Source organism: Apostichopus japonicus, chromosome 23 (assembly GCF_037975245.1).
Source record: "Apostichopus japonicus isolate 1M-3 chromosome 23, ASM3797524v1, whole genome shotgun sequence".
Taxonomy (NCBI): Eukaryota; Metazoa; Echinodermata; class Holothuroidea; order Aspidochirotida; family Stichopodidae; genus Apostichopus; species Apostichopus japonicus.
This window is the reverse complement of record NC_092583.1, coordinates 6,312,337-6,327,021: the sequence shown is the minus strand read 5'-3', so window position 1 is coordinate 6,327,021 and position 14,685 is coordinate 6,312,337. Positions and strand designations below refer to the sequence as shown.

Sequence of the window (14,685 nt, the reverse complement as noted above, 5' to 3'; positions counted from 1 at the left end):
GCGGACATTGAATTTATCAATTGGAATACAAGGTATGTCTTAGTTGGCATTTCTACGGATATCAAATTTGGTCACACGTTTTCATTAAAATCGGCTATATTATTTTGGGATTACGAAATAAATTTTTGGTAAAATATGGAACGCCGAAAGGACATCGTGTTATGTTGTTTACTTCTATGCTGTCTGTTATCATGTTGTTGTCTCCTTTGATGTTGTTGTCTCCTTTGATGACGTCAGGTATATAATATATAGCCTTAGTTAGTATAAACACAGTAGTATTTAGTATATTATTATTAATCTAAATATTAGTTTATGTGCAACTGCAAGGAATGTGAGCCACAGTGGGCTTTGCTATCTTGCTGTTCATGACTCATGAATCATTGTCGTGTTAGATATCACATAATTTAAAATTATACAGACTAAATACTGTTACTCTTGTTTACACTGACTTTACGTATACTGTTTCCTTCTTCTTCACAATTTTCCTACTTTTTCAATTTCTTTCTTTTTTTTTTCAATTGGTCGCTAGCTAGATAAACATTCCTTATTTTTCTAGTGTCCTGTTTATACCATTCTACTTTTTGATGTAAGCATGTATAGACGAGATGAATGAAATGAAAAAATGAAGAAAAAAAAAACCACAGCAGCATGCCTCCTATAATAGGGAACGCTATTTACAGGTATGCTGTATATTGGCCCCAAATATGCTAGATTGCCAAATATGGTCAATTTTGGTCAAAATTCTTGAACTGTTTTTATTACAACCTTCGAGGAAATTTTCCTCACTGGGACATTCAGTCATCTTATGTGTTCCTTAAAAATGTCTGAAAACAATTTGGAGAGTAAAGATCTACAGGAAAGTACTTTTTGAAAACTGCTAGCAATTATAGCGTGCCTATAATTTGGGGCATATACATACTACCTTTAAGGATCTAATCAACCTAGTTGCCCAAGCTCCTCTGGGCCTTCTCAAGAGGCCTAATTCCTTATCCTTAGCAATATATGGGATTCAAGCCTTTAAGTCATAACATATACCTACAAGGCTACATTACTACTCCAGTACCGATGAGGCCTAACCAACTGCTTACAGTCATAAGAGCCCAAATACTACAAATGTATACAAGCACGGACCTTGTATTACAAGGTCCGTGCTTGGCAGTTAAATTGTCAGTTTGAAACACAAAGCGACTTAGCCCTAATGTTACTGTTAGCATTTTTAGACCCCACCCAAACTCGACAAGGACTGATGAGGCATGAACAGCAATGGGATAGCAAAGCCCACTATGGCTCACATTCCTTGCAGTTGCACCTAAACTATAATATTAATGATAATATACTAAATACTACTATGGTTATACTAACTAAGGCTATATATTATATACCTAACGTTAGGCTAGGTACGGTACGTGCCTGTAACTTGACCACCTATATCTCTTTTTCTTAGGTTGAAAGACTTTCGTATGTTCTGCACCGATTTTACAGAGATTTTCATCATTTCTGCTTTCATTTTGTTCGTATAACCTAGCGCTAATAGATGGGGTAGTCGGTCTCTCTCGCACATTTTGGCTGGTTTTGAAGCACTAAATTCTTTTTAAAAGTGAACAGCGCCACCAGCATCAAATGAGAAAACAACATCAAAGGAGACAACAGCATTAAAGTAAACAACAATGCTGAAGGAGACAACAGCATCAAAGGAGACAATAACATCGAATTGGAGACAACAAATTGAAGGAGAGAACAACATAAAAGGATACAACAACATCAAAAGAGACAACAACATGATAACAGACAGCATAGAAGTAAACAACATAATACATTACCCTTTTGGCGTTCCTTCATAAAACGACCTGGACGTTTGACAGTGATGGAGTCATTCGTTGTTTTGTAAAAAAGGTTACTTATACTTGAAATTACTTGACACGTGCTGAAGCAGATTCACATGACCTTGAAATGTTCAATACTTTTGTGCAAACTATTTCACACACGGGAACAGTTATATATCAACATCATATATGGAAGGCATGGAACGAAGCGAAGAAAGTGGTTGTTTACCGGAAGACAATACAAAAGTCCATTCACACAAAGTTAATTAATCCACCACTGTATTCAAATGAGACAAGACTTTATATGAATTAATTTTGTTGATGCAAATTAATGATTCAGTTTGGATCAGTTTAACGTTTCTTCTTGTCGACCACTCTGTACGTGATTATACTTTTTTGATGTTGAATATTTCGTCTAAAAGCAAATAAATGAAGGAATGTTAAAAGGCAATGCAACCATGAGGAACATCCTTTCAAGGTATGGGGTGTAACCCCCCCCCCCCCCCGCCCCTCAACTTGGTGAAAATATTTAAAACATTGGCCCCAAATCGATGCCGGTCGGTCCCAAAATTGGAGCCGAATTCAGCATGGTAAGCTGCCCATGCATTATACACCGGTGAGTAAAAAAAAAAACGAAGAACGCAAAATCGTAGCTTTCTGTTTCTCCCTTCTGCAATTCCAACATGAAGCTAATACGGCCAGCACTGGACCTCAAAGGGGCTTTTAGATACAATATGCTATACGCCGAAACTTTCGTCCCGTTCTGAAATGTATTTCTGTGCTTTAACTTTCTATTTTTTTTTCTTTCAAGTTGGCGTTCTATTAGGGTTGTATAGCGCTATTGAATACTTCGTAGATGTTAGCGCTTTATAAGTTCATTTATTATTATTATTGCAGAGAACGAAGTATCATCTGCATGTAAACACTGCATGTGACATCCCCAGAGTGCTCACTAGCCGGGCCCAGTAGAATACATTCCAAGAACTGTAACTCCTCTTTGTGAGGATTTTTGTCCTGTAAAATTGGCTTCGAGAGAATACGAAATATCTGCAAATGCTAAATCTTCCTGTGACTTCGCTCCCCCCCCCCCCCGCCGGACACCCATCATGTACTTTGAAATACTTGGAACTTGAATTCAACTCTCAGCATTTTTTTTGTGCTTTATACTGGCTTCGAGAAAACAAGAAATATCTAAAAACTCTGATCGCTTTTCCCATTTATCCACTCAGTGATCCATTCCGGAGAAATTGCCCTTTCTGACATGTGTTTTAGTGCATTAAATTCACTACGCCTGACAAGAAATATTTCCAAATACTAAAGCTTCCGGGTGCTTCTTCAATGAACACCCCTCCCTGTAACAAGCCTTTGAAATATATTCCAGGCTCACTACTATTCTATTCTTGATTGTTGACGGGCTCCAAAAAAGGAAAGTTCTTTTTTAAACCCTCCCAACTTCAGCAATAAACAGATACTAAAGTTCACCAACGACAGAAATAACTAACAGCACTGCACACTAATAATACACTGTACTATTCCAACAGAATGCATAAAACTATATATTCCTAACCATTTAGATCCCAGTGGTTGTCCAACATTTCCTTGAAATCATCCACTGAAGTTGCAGAAACCACAACCACAGGAAGAGAGTTCCATGTATTAACAACTCGGTAAGAAAAAAAGTTGAGACGTGAATTCGGCTTGCAATCCTTCTTGTCAATCTTGTAGTTATGCCCTCTGATTTTGGCAGATTGATCTAAGGTAAATAATTTGCTACACTCAATATCCTCCAAACCATGAACAATCTTATAAGTTTGAATTAGATCACCTCTCTTTCTTCAGCATTGCTAATTGGGTATAACTTCAGTGCGCGTAATCTGTCACAATAATCATAGTTCTCCAGACAAATCCCAAGACGTGTGTAGCTCTACGTTGAACACACTAAATACTGTTTATGTCCTTTGTTAGATGTGGGAACCAAAAATAACATTACAATATTCCAGATGTGGCCTCCCAAAAGAATGGGGGTGGGGGAACTTCGAGGGTTACTAGTGGGAAACGAGACTGTCATTTGAGAAGTCAAACCACAAAAGTGCCAAAGCTTTCCGACAATTTAGTAGGTCTACCCTGTGTATTCCGTACCAACTCAACTATACAAGTAAGCCGCATACTTGGAGTTGCTGTTTTACCTGTTGAATATTTATTAAATGACATCATTAAGTGACGTCATCCACCACTGTACGCCGTCTCCGTGCATGAAGCCACGCGAAAGTCGACTACATCCCGCCTTTCTAAAATCATGTATCCGCCTCTGATACTTACATGGATTAAGGTCGCTTTATTTGAATTGCCATACCCACCCCCACCCCAACCCCATTGTGAATTCTTATATACAAAAGGCCCTAAAACACCAGTAATATATATGGCAAGGGGCCATTTTGGCATGTATTTCACAACGGTGGAGGAGAGGCTTGCCTCTGTGTATATACCCCATCTCCACAGTTCCTGCTTCAAAGAAATCGGCGCAGAGTATATCCGTTACCGGGAGCATGCAGTCACACTTTCCTTTTTACTTAAATTGATTGAAAGTTGATCTCAGTGTTTGAGAGATAAATACTGGATAAAATATACCGTATCTTGCCAAGTACGAAGTATTTTGATTAGGTGTAACATACAGTCAGTGTATGGTATTCTATTTTATTTCTCGCCTCTGAAAGTTATTTCTCTGCAATGACGCCAGATTTAATATGAAATAATGCTTCAATCGGGTATTAAACAGTTGTTCATTCATACTTAGTAAAGATTCCTAAATCCTATTGGTCCATTCAGGTCAGCTGACCGTGGTTAATCCTGCGAGTAACGCACGGTAAAATTACGGGGCATCACTTTAATAAATCTTTGGTTATATGTAACCTTTGTTTTATGATTTTCCCCCGACACAAATGGTAGTGTATGAATGAACGGGGTTAATCAACGGTCTAGCGTGCGTTACTCACATGATTAATGCACTCCGGTGTTAATGCTATGGCTGGATGCACTCGGGCTGCGCCCTCGTGCATCGCTTGCAGTATCCCCCGATCGTGCATTAATCCTGTGAGTAACGCACGCTAGACCGTTGATTAACCCCTTATTAAGCATTTCATGTACCAATATATATCGCATTTTCCGTGCAAAATCCCTGACAATTTGATTGTCAACGTCAAATGTCAAGGGTCACCCAGTCAAAACTTTTATGAACGAAAAGCTTCCAATGTCCTTACTGTGTCATCATATTATCAACAAAACTAAAATTCCTCTTGGGGGGAAGATCCCGTCCCCACCGGGTATTTCCCGCCACTGCATTAGAGCAACAGTAATAAGAGACAACGCAAAAAATAAAACAATATTAATTAATTAAAGCGTCTTCATTTGAAGTGTTCAAGTCCTTCGGATCTGTGTATTGTAAACGAAATGAAAATTACAGTTTCATGTACGGTTGTTTAAGTTTATAAAAAACCAGGATAAACGTTAGCGATTTAGAACTGAAATAGAAATGCCGACGTTATCAGTTGTTGACATGTATAAACACTCAATTTCTGTCTAAATCCTCCTATAAATTAGTACTGTTGGTTCGTTACTTCACGGTAATTCAATGTACTTTCAAATTGCATTTCCTTACATTTAGAAAATTTCCGCAGTGTGACGTACATAACTACAAAACTCACGCCATGGCTTCCATGTTGCTTATACTATACGTTCATACAAATGGTATTTAAAGCTTTAATTCTTTAATAGCTCCCGTTCGTTTCATAATGTTTATTAATATTATTAATGAAGCACGTGGATCTGATAACTTAAGGGCAATCTAGCATTTGTTAAAATTCCAGATCGTGGTGGAAGACCCATTTCAGGTACCATTTTCTCTCTGGATAGGCCCTACAGTAGAACGGGGGTATAGAACGGTCAGATCGGATTGTGCCAACCAATATTGAGCATTCCGTCCCGGTCTGTTCATGTCGCAGGTATACATACTATGGTGGTGACTTAATGCCGTTTCCTCTCTATACCTAACTGTACATCTGATTTCCATGATGATCGATGATTCTGTAATTATAAGTGTCAACTACCAATAAATATTATCTTCATCTTCATGATCGTCTTCTGTCAGCGTTTCTCCCACTGTGCCAATGTTACCTGTGGACGGTGACGATAGAGATACACTACCGTGTCTTTGAGCCACAGTATTATTAAACAGCGAACTTCGTCTGATGTCATCTGATGCTCTTGGACTCTTCATATGCTGGGACTTTAATGTATTTGTACGGCGGTACATTTCTACACTAAGTGAACCTCGCCTTTCATCCATGTAATTCCTAGATGCTGGACCTAATCCAGTTCTAATGTCTTGTTGACGAGAATTAAATTCAGAATGTCTCCTTTGATTCGGACGAGAAGTGGAATTATTTATTCCGTTTAGTGTTCCTAGCACATCTGGCCGCTGCCGTCGATTTCTTTCCTCTAATGATACAAAATGATGTGGTAATGCCGTGAATCGACGCATCGACGAGCTACCGTTGTACCTTGCACCATTTGAAAACCCGCTCTGATCATTGCTATACAATTGGTTTCCTGCATCAACAGCTAAACTCGAACTGCGTTTATCTCTTCGGCGAGGCTGGTAGTGATTTGGGATCTGCTGTGGTGTCCTACCGATGTGAGGGAAGTCGTGTAAAACTTTGACTTGTTTTCCTCGTTTAGTGTTATTTTTTTGAGATGTAGATTCTTGTGTCCGTTGTTGCGTGTTGTATACTTCATTCTCGTTTAGATTAGTAACTTCCTCTGTCTCCGTTGAGTAGTCTGTGCTGTACTCTGATGTAGGCTCTGTATTACATACAGGGTTCTGCTGTTGAGCCTCCTGGACCAATAATTTAAACGCTGTGCGGATTGAAGTTATATCATGAACGATCAACCGGTGAGCTTCCTTCATGTTTTCCTATAAGGAGTTGCAAAAAAATAGAAATAGAATTTTTTTTTAAAAATGAGTTGGAAAGACTGATTGTCAACCTATAAGCGCATAATTTTCTAATGAAAATCGGAAAAGAAGTAAATCGGAAAATAACCCACCACACCTCACCGTTAGCAGCCGTCGTTTCCCTCAACAGGTTGTACAGAATCCCGGATGGATTACAAACTTTTTACAAAATTTCTTTTTATTCAATAACGGTCTTTCGAATCGAATGTCGAATCACACCCCTGGATAATGAAACTCGAATTTACGCGCCTATTATTAACGGTGCTAAAGATTGACTCTGGCGCACTCATAATTGTTTGATTAAAAAGAAGTGGTAAATGAAATATAATCAATATGCCTAGTTACGAATTCCTTTTAGGGGATTTTGTTGTGTTTTTCTTGTTTTTTTTTCTTCAAATAACGTCCACGTGGAATTGACATTCATTAAAATTAAACAATTCAGTGAAATAATGGTACAAATTGCTCTAAAGGTGGCAGCAAAGGGGATCCACTAAATAAGCTATATATATAGTAGACCTTCTTACTGAAAGTATAATGTTTTCACAAATGTGATTTTTCGAATACGCAAGACTACGAAGTGAGCATTGTCCAAAGCGTGCTTAACATTGCTTTCTTGAGGTTGTAACGACATAACCATTACAATTTACTAAAGATGCAACATAAACGGTATTATGCAAATTTGGCGGAAAATACAAAATCTCGACTTAAAATTATAATGCTAAATTTTCTTCAAACTTATGTAGAGATCAATATATCGGCAAATATAACCATTGAATGACACTCGATAAGACGCCTGCGAGGTGTTGTTGATCGGTTCGAGGGCATATATCAGTAATAGAGCAAATTGAGCGGCGAGTTAACCAATCTGTAGTTATTGACGAATAGCCTATGATGAGCAATATATAGGTAAGTGTACGTTACATTAAAAACCAACATAATTATAACCGCTTCAACTCGAGTGAAATGATTGAGTATAATAGCCAACAAGCAGTATTGTCAGTGATCGACTAGCGATTATTGTAATGAAATCAACCTACCAGCTCCTGGCGCAGATCTTGACATTGAAGGAATAGGAAATCATATGTTCCGTCTTGAAGAGGTTCTTCACCATCTTCATCAGCCATTAGTTCAACCGCATTACCATGAATATCCAGTTTGGAATCACATAAACCTGTATAAGAGCAAAACAGATAACTCTGTACCGACAGAGTATGGACCTGTCAACAAGTCAACCTACACAAACAAAAGATTGGCCTTAGTATGGACTTGCTTTACATAGGCTCTCTGCTGATCAATAGGTTATTACTTTAAGTGGACACTCAAGATTGTACAGAAGTGGACCAACAGCATATATAGTTTGTACTCTTTCTTTGCTTACGTGTGTCAACATGGCAGATAGTTTACTATGTGACAATGAAATAATGCAACATAATTAAGTGGGGCAAATATATGTTACTTTGCACAATGGCCAATCATATCATATCAGAGACTCTATCTAAGTATATAGAGGTATAACGAGGTATGCTTAGGAGCTAATAACTCCAATCTTTACTTTAGGAATGCAAATACTAATAGGCCTAGTACTGAACATTATTTTGCCAAGTAGCCCATCCACTACCGTAAGTCTATTTATTATCGATCAGGCTGCGAATGTGATAATCGAGTCCGAGTATTGTCCGAGTATTGCACTTTTGTACGGCACCCACACACACTGACAGTGTAATAGTATTGAAGCTTCAGCATCTTCTGGCATATTAGTTTCCCTTTATCGGTTTCTAGGCCTACTGTATAAATGTGTGTTCGAAATATAAGAGTTATCATGATTGTTGACAATGTTGACAATTGTTCATATTCAGGGACAACCTACAATAATTTACTTTCTCGTTGACACCAAAAGTGGCCTTTACAAACGGGGAGGGTCCATGCCGCCCCCCCTCCCAGTCGGGGGAAATAGTTCAGTCGAGGGATTTTAGCATTCTTTGCCCCGTTCAACTTCATGCATAGATTAATTGGCAAAACCTTGTGTTTAAAGCTACTTATGGACCTAATTTATAACCAAAATATGTCCCAGAATGCACCATTTGACCTTACATGGGAGTCGGCTCCAATGGCACCATGGCTGCACTGCTCCTTTTTAAAATAGTTAATTCGTATGTGTCCCTCCCATTAAGATTAAGGTTAAGGTTACTATATTTTAATCAGTGGGGAAATGTTGGAGTTTATCATTATTTATATAAACACAAGTTTGCGTTTAGAGCTAATTATATAGACATAAATTTGCCTCACATTTGCACCATTTGAGATAGGAGCCGGCTTCAAATACCCCAGGGGATCCCCTCAGTATAAAATGCTTCATTCGCCTCTGGCCATTCCACAAAAGTTTATTCCCAACCCTTAATCAGTATAGGTGGAAAGTTTGAATTCGCACCCCACACCCTCGACCTTTGAACCCATGTGCACACCACTGAACAACGAGCCATGTAATCAAGCGACACGTGTGTGTATCTGGTTTTCTTGTAAAAAAAGTGATTCCAAATTAACTTCGTAAATTTATCATGAAATTTAACAAGAATATAAAAAAATGTTTGGTTTTTATTAGTTTTATAGACTATATTTACGTGTGTAATAGTAGTCATATTTGGCTATAATTGTGTTATTTTGGATAATATAATGTTCTTCTCTGCTATCTGTACATTGTTACGTGGTTTTGTATACCTCAACTAACACTGAACCAATAGAGTCCAATCGGAGAAATACTTTCTTCAAGAAGCTTCGTTATATATACGCGACAGAGGTCGTGCAGCAAATGTATAGGGACTTTGTTAGTAGGCATTTAGATAAAGAGAAGACTGGGTGGAACCATGATGCTGCTCAAAACTGTCTAAACACTAATTTGACACTAATTCGAGGCATTTGCAAAAATCTAAGAAAATGCTTAACAGAATATATATTTACGAGGTAAAGCATCCTTGTGCTATTTTTATTCAACTTTTCTACATTTCGTTTCGAGGTTTGTTCACTTGAGGTTTATTAGCGTTCAACTGGGTACAAGGCTCTAAGTTTCACTACAATGGCTTTAGAGCTTATAAATTATCTACAAACTATATGAGTCCATCATCTTCAAGTACATCAACCTCTAAAGTAGAAAAAGTCCTTCACGTTTTAAAACAAGCAAAACACTGTTTTGCACATGCTGCATATATTACATGATACTCGTTTTATTCAACTGAGCTCGCTTTTGGTACAATTTCAATGGAATATTTATTTAAAACGTCTTGTGGATTATATTCCTATGTTACCAGTCAGACATGTTTACTGAAGGTATCCTATTTATTGCCTAAATCGTGTAAGAACCGTTTATGTTTCATTTGCGGTCAACTATAAGAACGTGCACAACGTTTGGTTGTAATATTTGTATGTCAAAAACTTACAGCTCTGAAAGGCTGAAATTATATTGACTGACTTTCTTCAAAAGCTGTTTTCCGAAGATGTGCAGATGCAAATATTTACGAAAATAATACTTACCATCGGAGTGTATCCCCAGATGATAGAATATGTTGTAATGAGTGTGATGGTCTCTACGCCTTAGTAGCACTATACGTTTACTCCAAAATAAACTTACAACACCTCATTGGCTCAGGTCTAACAATTATCACTTTATTGATCTTTCACGCGCAGGTACAAATCGAATATTCTTGTTTCGGTTTCAATGATGATGGTAAATTCTCCTTTTGACCGCTACAAAACACCTTAATGGGTTTCGCAATATTGATCGGGTCTTGGTCGTTTACATTCTTTAAGCCTTAATAGAAAGCTTGCAGAAGTAAATACTTATAGCTTGTAGTTTATCAGTTTAAAGATTGGTGATCTACTCTATTCGGTGAGTTTGTTGGTGTAGTATTGAAGTAGAGAGATGAAGGAGATAATGAAGCAGAAACAGAAGAGAGTAAGGCAGTTTGTAAAGAACACTGAATCCATAAACATATACGTGCAATCGATGTTAGGCATGTATTCATGCTTAATGTGATTTATAATTTACCTTGCTATATATCTGACCAAATAACACTTCGTTTATTTGATGTAACGATGATATAGTTTAACGTCAGGGCGCGTGGAAGCTAAAGGGTTTAATCTGCAGAGTGGTCGCAAACTTCGCATTATGCCCTGAGGGGCATTAGGATTTTCTTATGAGTTTGATTTTAGACGGCATATCTTTCAATTACCTCAAAACTTCCCGACAAAATGGATCCTCTCTGCATTCCTTACACAAGTTCAAGTATCATGGATGCCTTAAATTTCCACATATGGACAAGTTTTCTACTTTTGTCTTAATTTTTCAACAGCCCTGCACATGTTTCATCAAAATCATATATGCCTTTCCAACAAAAGGGCAATGTTGAAATAGCAAAAGGGCACTTTTAAATAACAGAAATGGAAAAAGCCTACTTTTCCTGAAATAGGTCACTCTATATAATGAAATGGTCACTTTTGAGTCATTTGTTTAAGAAATAAACCGGGGGCGGGGGTCATGTGCCCGAAAACACTATATGTCATATTATCATTTAGATTGTTGAGATAAGTGGTTTTCTCACTGTGGCTATGGTTCAGGAGTGAGATCCTAAGGGGTGGAGAGGTCACACAGTACCACCTCACCTTAACAGTTAAAATTGGGTGAAAGTAATATGGCCTCTGCCGATATATATGTTAGTGGATGTATAAACAAAACAATAATACTTTCTAATAGTCTTTCAATCTATATAAAGCATTACATACTAAATGAACGTAAGAACACCTGTGACAATCTTACTCAAAGGTTATAAACGTCATTCCGCCGAAGAAATATGTCAGGTTACAATATTGCAGTCAGTTACCAATAAATACTTGATCGTATTCATGAACTATAGGGGTATTTGCATTCCCTTTGCCTTTATAGAGATGTACTTTGCCTCAAGATGTGGATCATTCAGTTGGATCTTTGCAAAGAAGATGACAGGCAATAAGATGATCTCTTTGTTTCATACATGTCATAATCTGTGGAACTTCGAATATACAAATTGTTAAAATTTCGCAGAATCGCCGAAAATTTGAGCAGCTTATATATGCGCGTGGACCTCTCTTCTAATTTCTTTCTTGGAAACATATTTACGGGGTAAGGGTAGAACTGTAGAAGGAGGTACATCTTAAAACCCAATTGGTGTATGCTTCTGATCAAGTGCATTATATGGAGCTGAGTTTGTATCCGTAAGTTTGCAGCTTTACACGTCGTCCCTGTTTGGTAAAATATACTGGATTCAATGAAAACTTAACTTGTTCTACATTCAGTGTTTGGTTTTGCATTAAAAACAAAAACATAGGCCCTAACCAGTGGTTTTAACGATGTTGAACATATTATATACTTACATGGAGTGAAAAAAATCCAATGTTGCCCACCTCGTAAAGTTAGAAAATGGCCGCTGGTTGAGGAAAAAGAAGCTTCCCAACCTGTAAATTATTCGTATTTACTAGATGCACTTTGATCTATCTTAAATTTCATAAAGCGGATCATTGCGCTATCCATACCGTGTGTTAACCGTAAACAGTGTATTATATACGGTGTACTTCTTCGTTAACAATGCCTTGAAGTACCCTTTGGCGTTCCTTGAAAAATGCATTATTCCCTGACGTTAGAAGTTTTTTTTTTCTACGGAAGCCACAAAGCATCGTATTTATTTCCGTGACGGAAGTGATGAAGGAATATCTTAAAGACGACACACGTGGTAAAACTATCAAAATCCCAAAATTACAACGTTAAACGCTAAAAAATTGTAAAATCTGAATGCTTACCTTTTTAACGAGATGCTATATGTGCTAAATAACGTACACTCCCTTCAAAAGAATACAGTTTTGACAAAATAATCGTACTAGTGTCAAACATCAACAATTTCAAATTCGATTAGTTCCACATACCATGCAAAACGTAACGGTAAAAATCATAATTAAGAAAGGACTAGGCGTGTATGAAGACAAGTATGCAGAACAGTTATTTTCAGATTAAGTGTGAGTCATCAATGTAACGTCCTGGCAGAGTGCCACTGACAAAATTTGAATGTCATTTCATTCGTTCATTCACCATTTTCAAGAGACCGATTTCGAGATTGAATTGCAGCTGAACAACTAACTGAAGATCGTTTCGAAAAACTAACAAAACGACAAGGTGCTGTATAATAACGACCGTGCACTGCTCTTGTCTGGAAGTACAGGTCCTCAGAAAGTTTTACATAGTTCTTGTAACGACTTTGGAGCACAAAAATACATGTCAGAAAGAAGAATATACTTATATTTCTCTGGAATGTATTTCAGGGCCCTAGTGGGGGTAAAGGGAGTTCCTCGTGGCGGTCTAGCTGTTCCTTGTTCTGCCATAGAGAATTTTTAACACAAAATACATGTAAAGGGGAAACATTTCTATGGAATTTACCTGAAAGTCTTGGTGGCCCCGGAAGTGGTTGGATTTTGAGATATTTCGTGTTCAGTACCTTGAATCGACATAAAAAAAAAGCAGAGAAACATATCAGAAAATGGAATTTCTGTTAAGGTATTCCAAGCACGCAAGCTGCAACGCGGCGTTTAGACAGTTCTCTTCCAGCTATTTAACTTAACCATATATTAATAATACAGGGAATTTTGACGTAACTTATGGGAGAACGTTTTGTATGTTTTGAATTTTGGTATAAACCACTGATCTTCAAATTCGTTTGACTGTATTTGACTTCAGTTTTGCCCCTTTGGCAATTTATGCAAACGAAATGCGAATTACCGGTATTAATTATGCATATACTGAATTGCTAGTCTTACAAATATTACACAAACTTATGCCTAATTATATAAGAGTACTCACTGGTAACAAGATGAACGGCTTGTTCTCGGTAATTTCACCAGTAAGATATGTCCTTATATCACCTCTTGCAGATTACACATATTTTACGGCTAAGACTGAGCAAAAATTATAACATGTTCTGTCCCCAGTCGTTTAGTGGCAAAACCAACGGCCTCCCAACGTTCGGTGGCCCTAATAGCAGAGCCAAATTGAAGTTAAATAAAGGTGAGTGGTATATGGAGCCAATTCCGTGGACCCCAAGGAAGATTACTGGCCGCAAATTCACGATGCCAAATCCGGTGGCTGAAACAAGGAAGCCAAATTCCTAACTCCCAACGGCTAATATTCGGAGCCGTCTTCCTTCACAAAACTTTCTTGGCAACTCCCTTAGCCCTTTCAATAACGCTTTCTTAACCAGAATTTAAAAATTAGAGAAGTATGAGTGGAATGATCCACCAAGCACAGAGTACTAGAAAAGTTGGTGATGCGTACCATATTACCAGGCCAAATTCAATATAAAGTATAAAAGATTGTCCTCATGGCAGTTGCATGTAAATTAATATGCAAGTGATTCAGGCTGCATGCCTTCTCATTATCACATAGCAAATAGTTTCAAAACTGCATACCTATTCGTGACAATCAATAAACTTATTAGCTTACGAGTAGTATATAACAGTTTCAAATTCAATGATAAATTTCACCTCACTTGTTACAAAGAGTGAGTATCTGAAAGAGACATGTGATTAACGGTGAAAACTTGTATTGAACCTCTGACAAATTTGAAACAAAAAAAATCGGTCTCAAATCGACGCCCTAGCCTACTATCTGTAAAAATAATATGTCTGTGTATGCCTTACCCCTTGGTTTTTAGTATTCGTCACTTTATGTTTCGGGTATCCAATTTTGCACCTCCAGAATTAACTCGAAACGGGGACATATCCTTACACACCTTTGACTGATACACACTTATTAGCCGAAATTTCAGGGAGAAATTTTGGCAG

General features: G+C 37.6%; 1 protein-coding gene across 5 annotated transcripts; it reads right to left on the bottom strand.

The window, feature by feature from the left end:
• Nucleotides 1-5,200: 5,200 nt before the first annotated feature.
• Nucleotides 5,201-14,675, bottom strand: LOC139964777 (uncharacterized). Of its 5 annotated transcripts, none has more exons than XM_071966738.1 (4): nucleotides 14,542-14,675; nucleotides 13,286-13,343; nucleotides 7,869-8,002; nucleotides 5,201-6,792 (listed from the first exon to the last, which is right to left on the bottom strand). In XM_071966738.1, the coding sequence occupies exons 3-4, from the start codon at nucleotides 7,953-7,955 to the stop codon at nucleotides 5,923-5,925; spliced, it is 957 nt and encodes a 318-aa protein (XP_071822839.1). In that variant the 5' UTR covers nucleotides 7,956-8,002; nucleotides 13,286-13,343; nucleotides 14,542-14,675; the 3' UTR covers nucleotides 5,201-5,922. The 5 variants fall into 5 exon arrangements, with proteins under 5 accessions (XP_071822839.1, XP_071822838.1, XP_071822837.1 ...); XM_071966737.1 differs by lacking the exon at nucleotides 14,542-14,675 and adding an exon at nucleotides 13,706-14,024; XM_071966736.1 differs by lacking the exons at nucleotides 13,286-13,343; nucleotides 14,542-14,675 and adding an exon at nucleotides 10,357-10,469.
• Nucleotides 14,676-14,685: the final 10 nt, after the last annotated feature.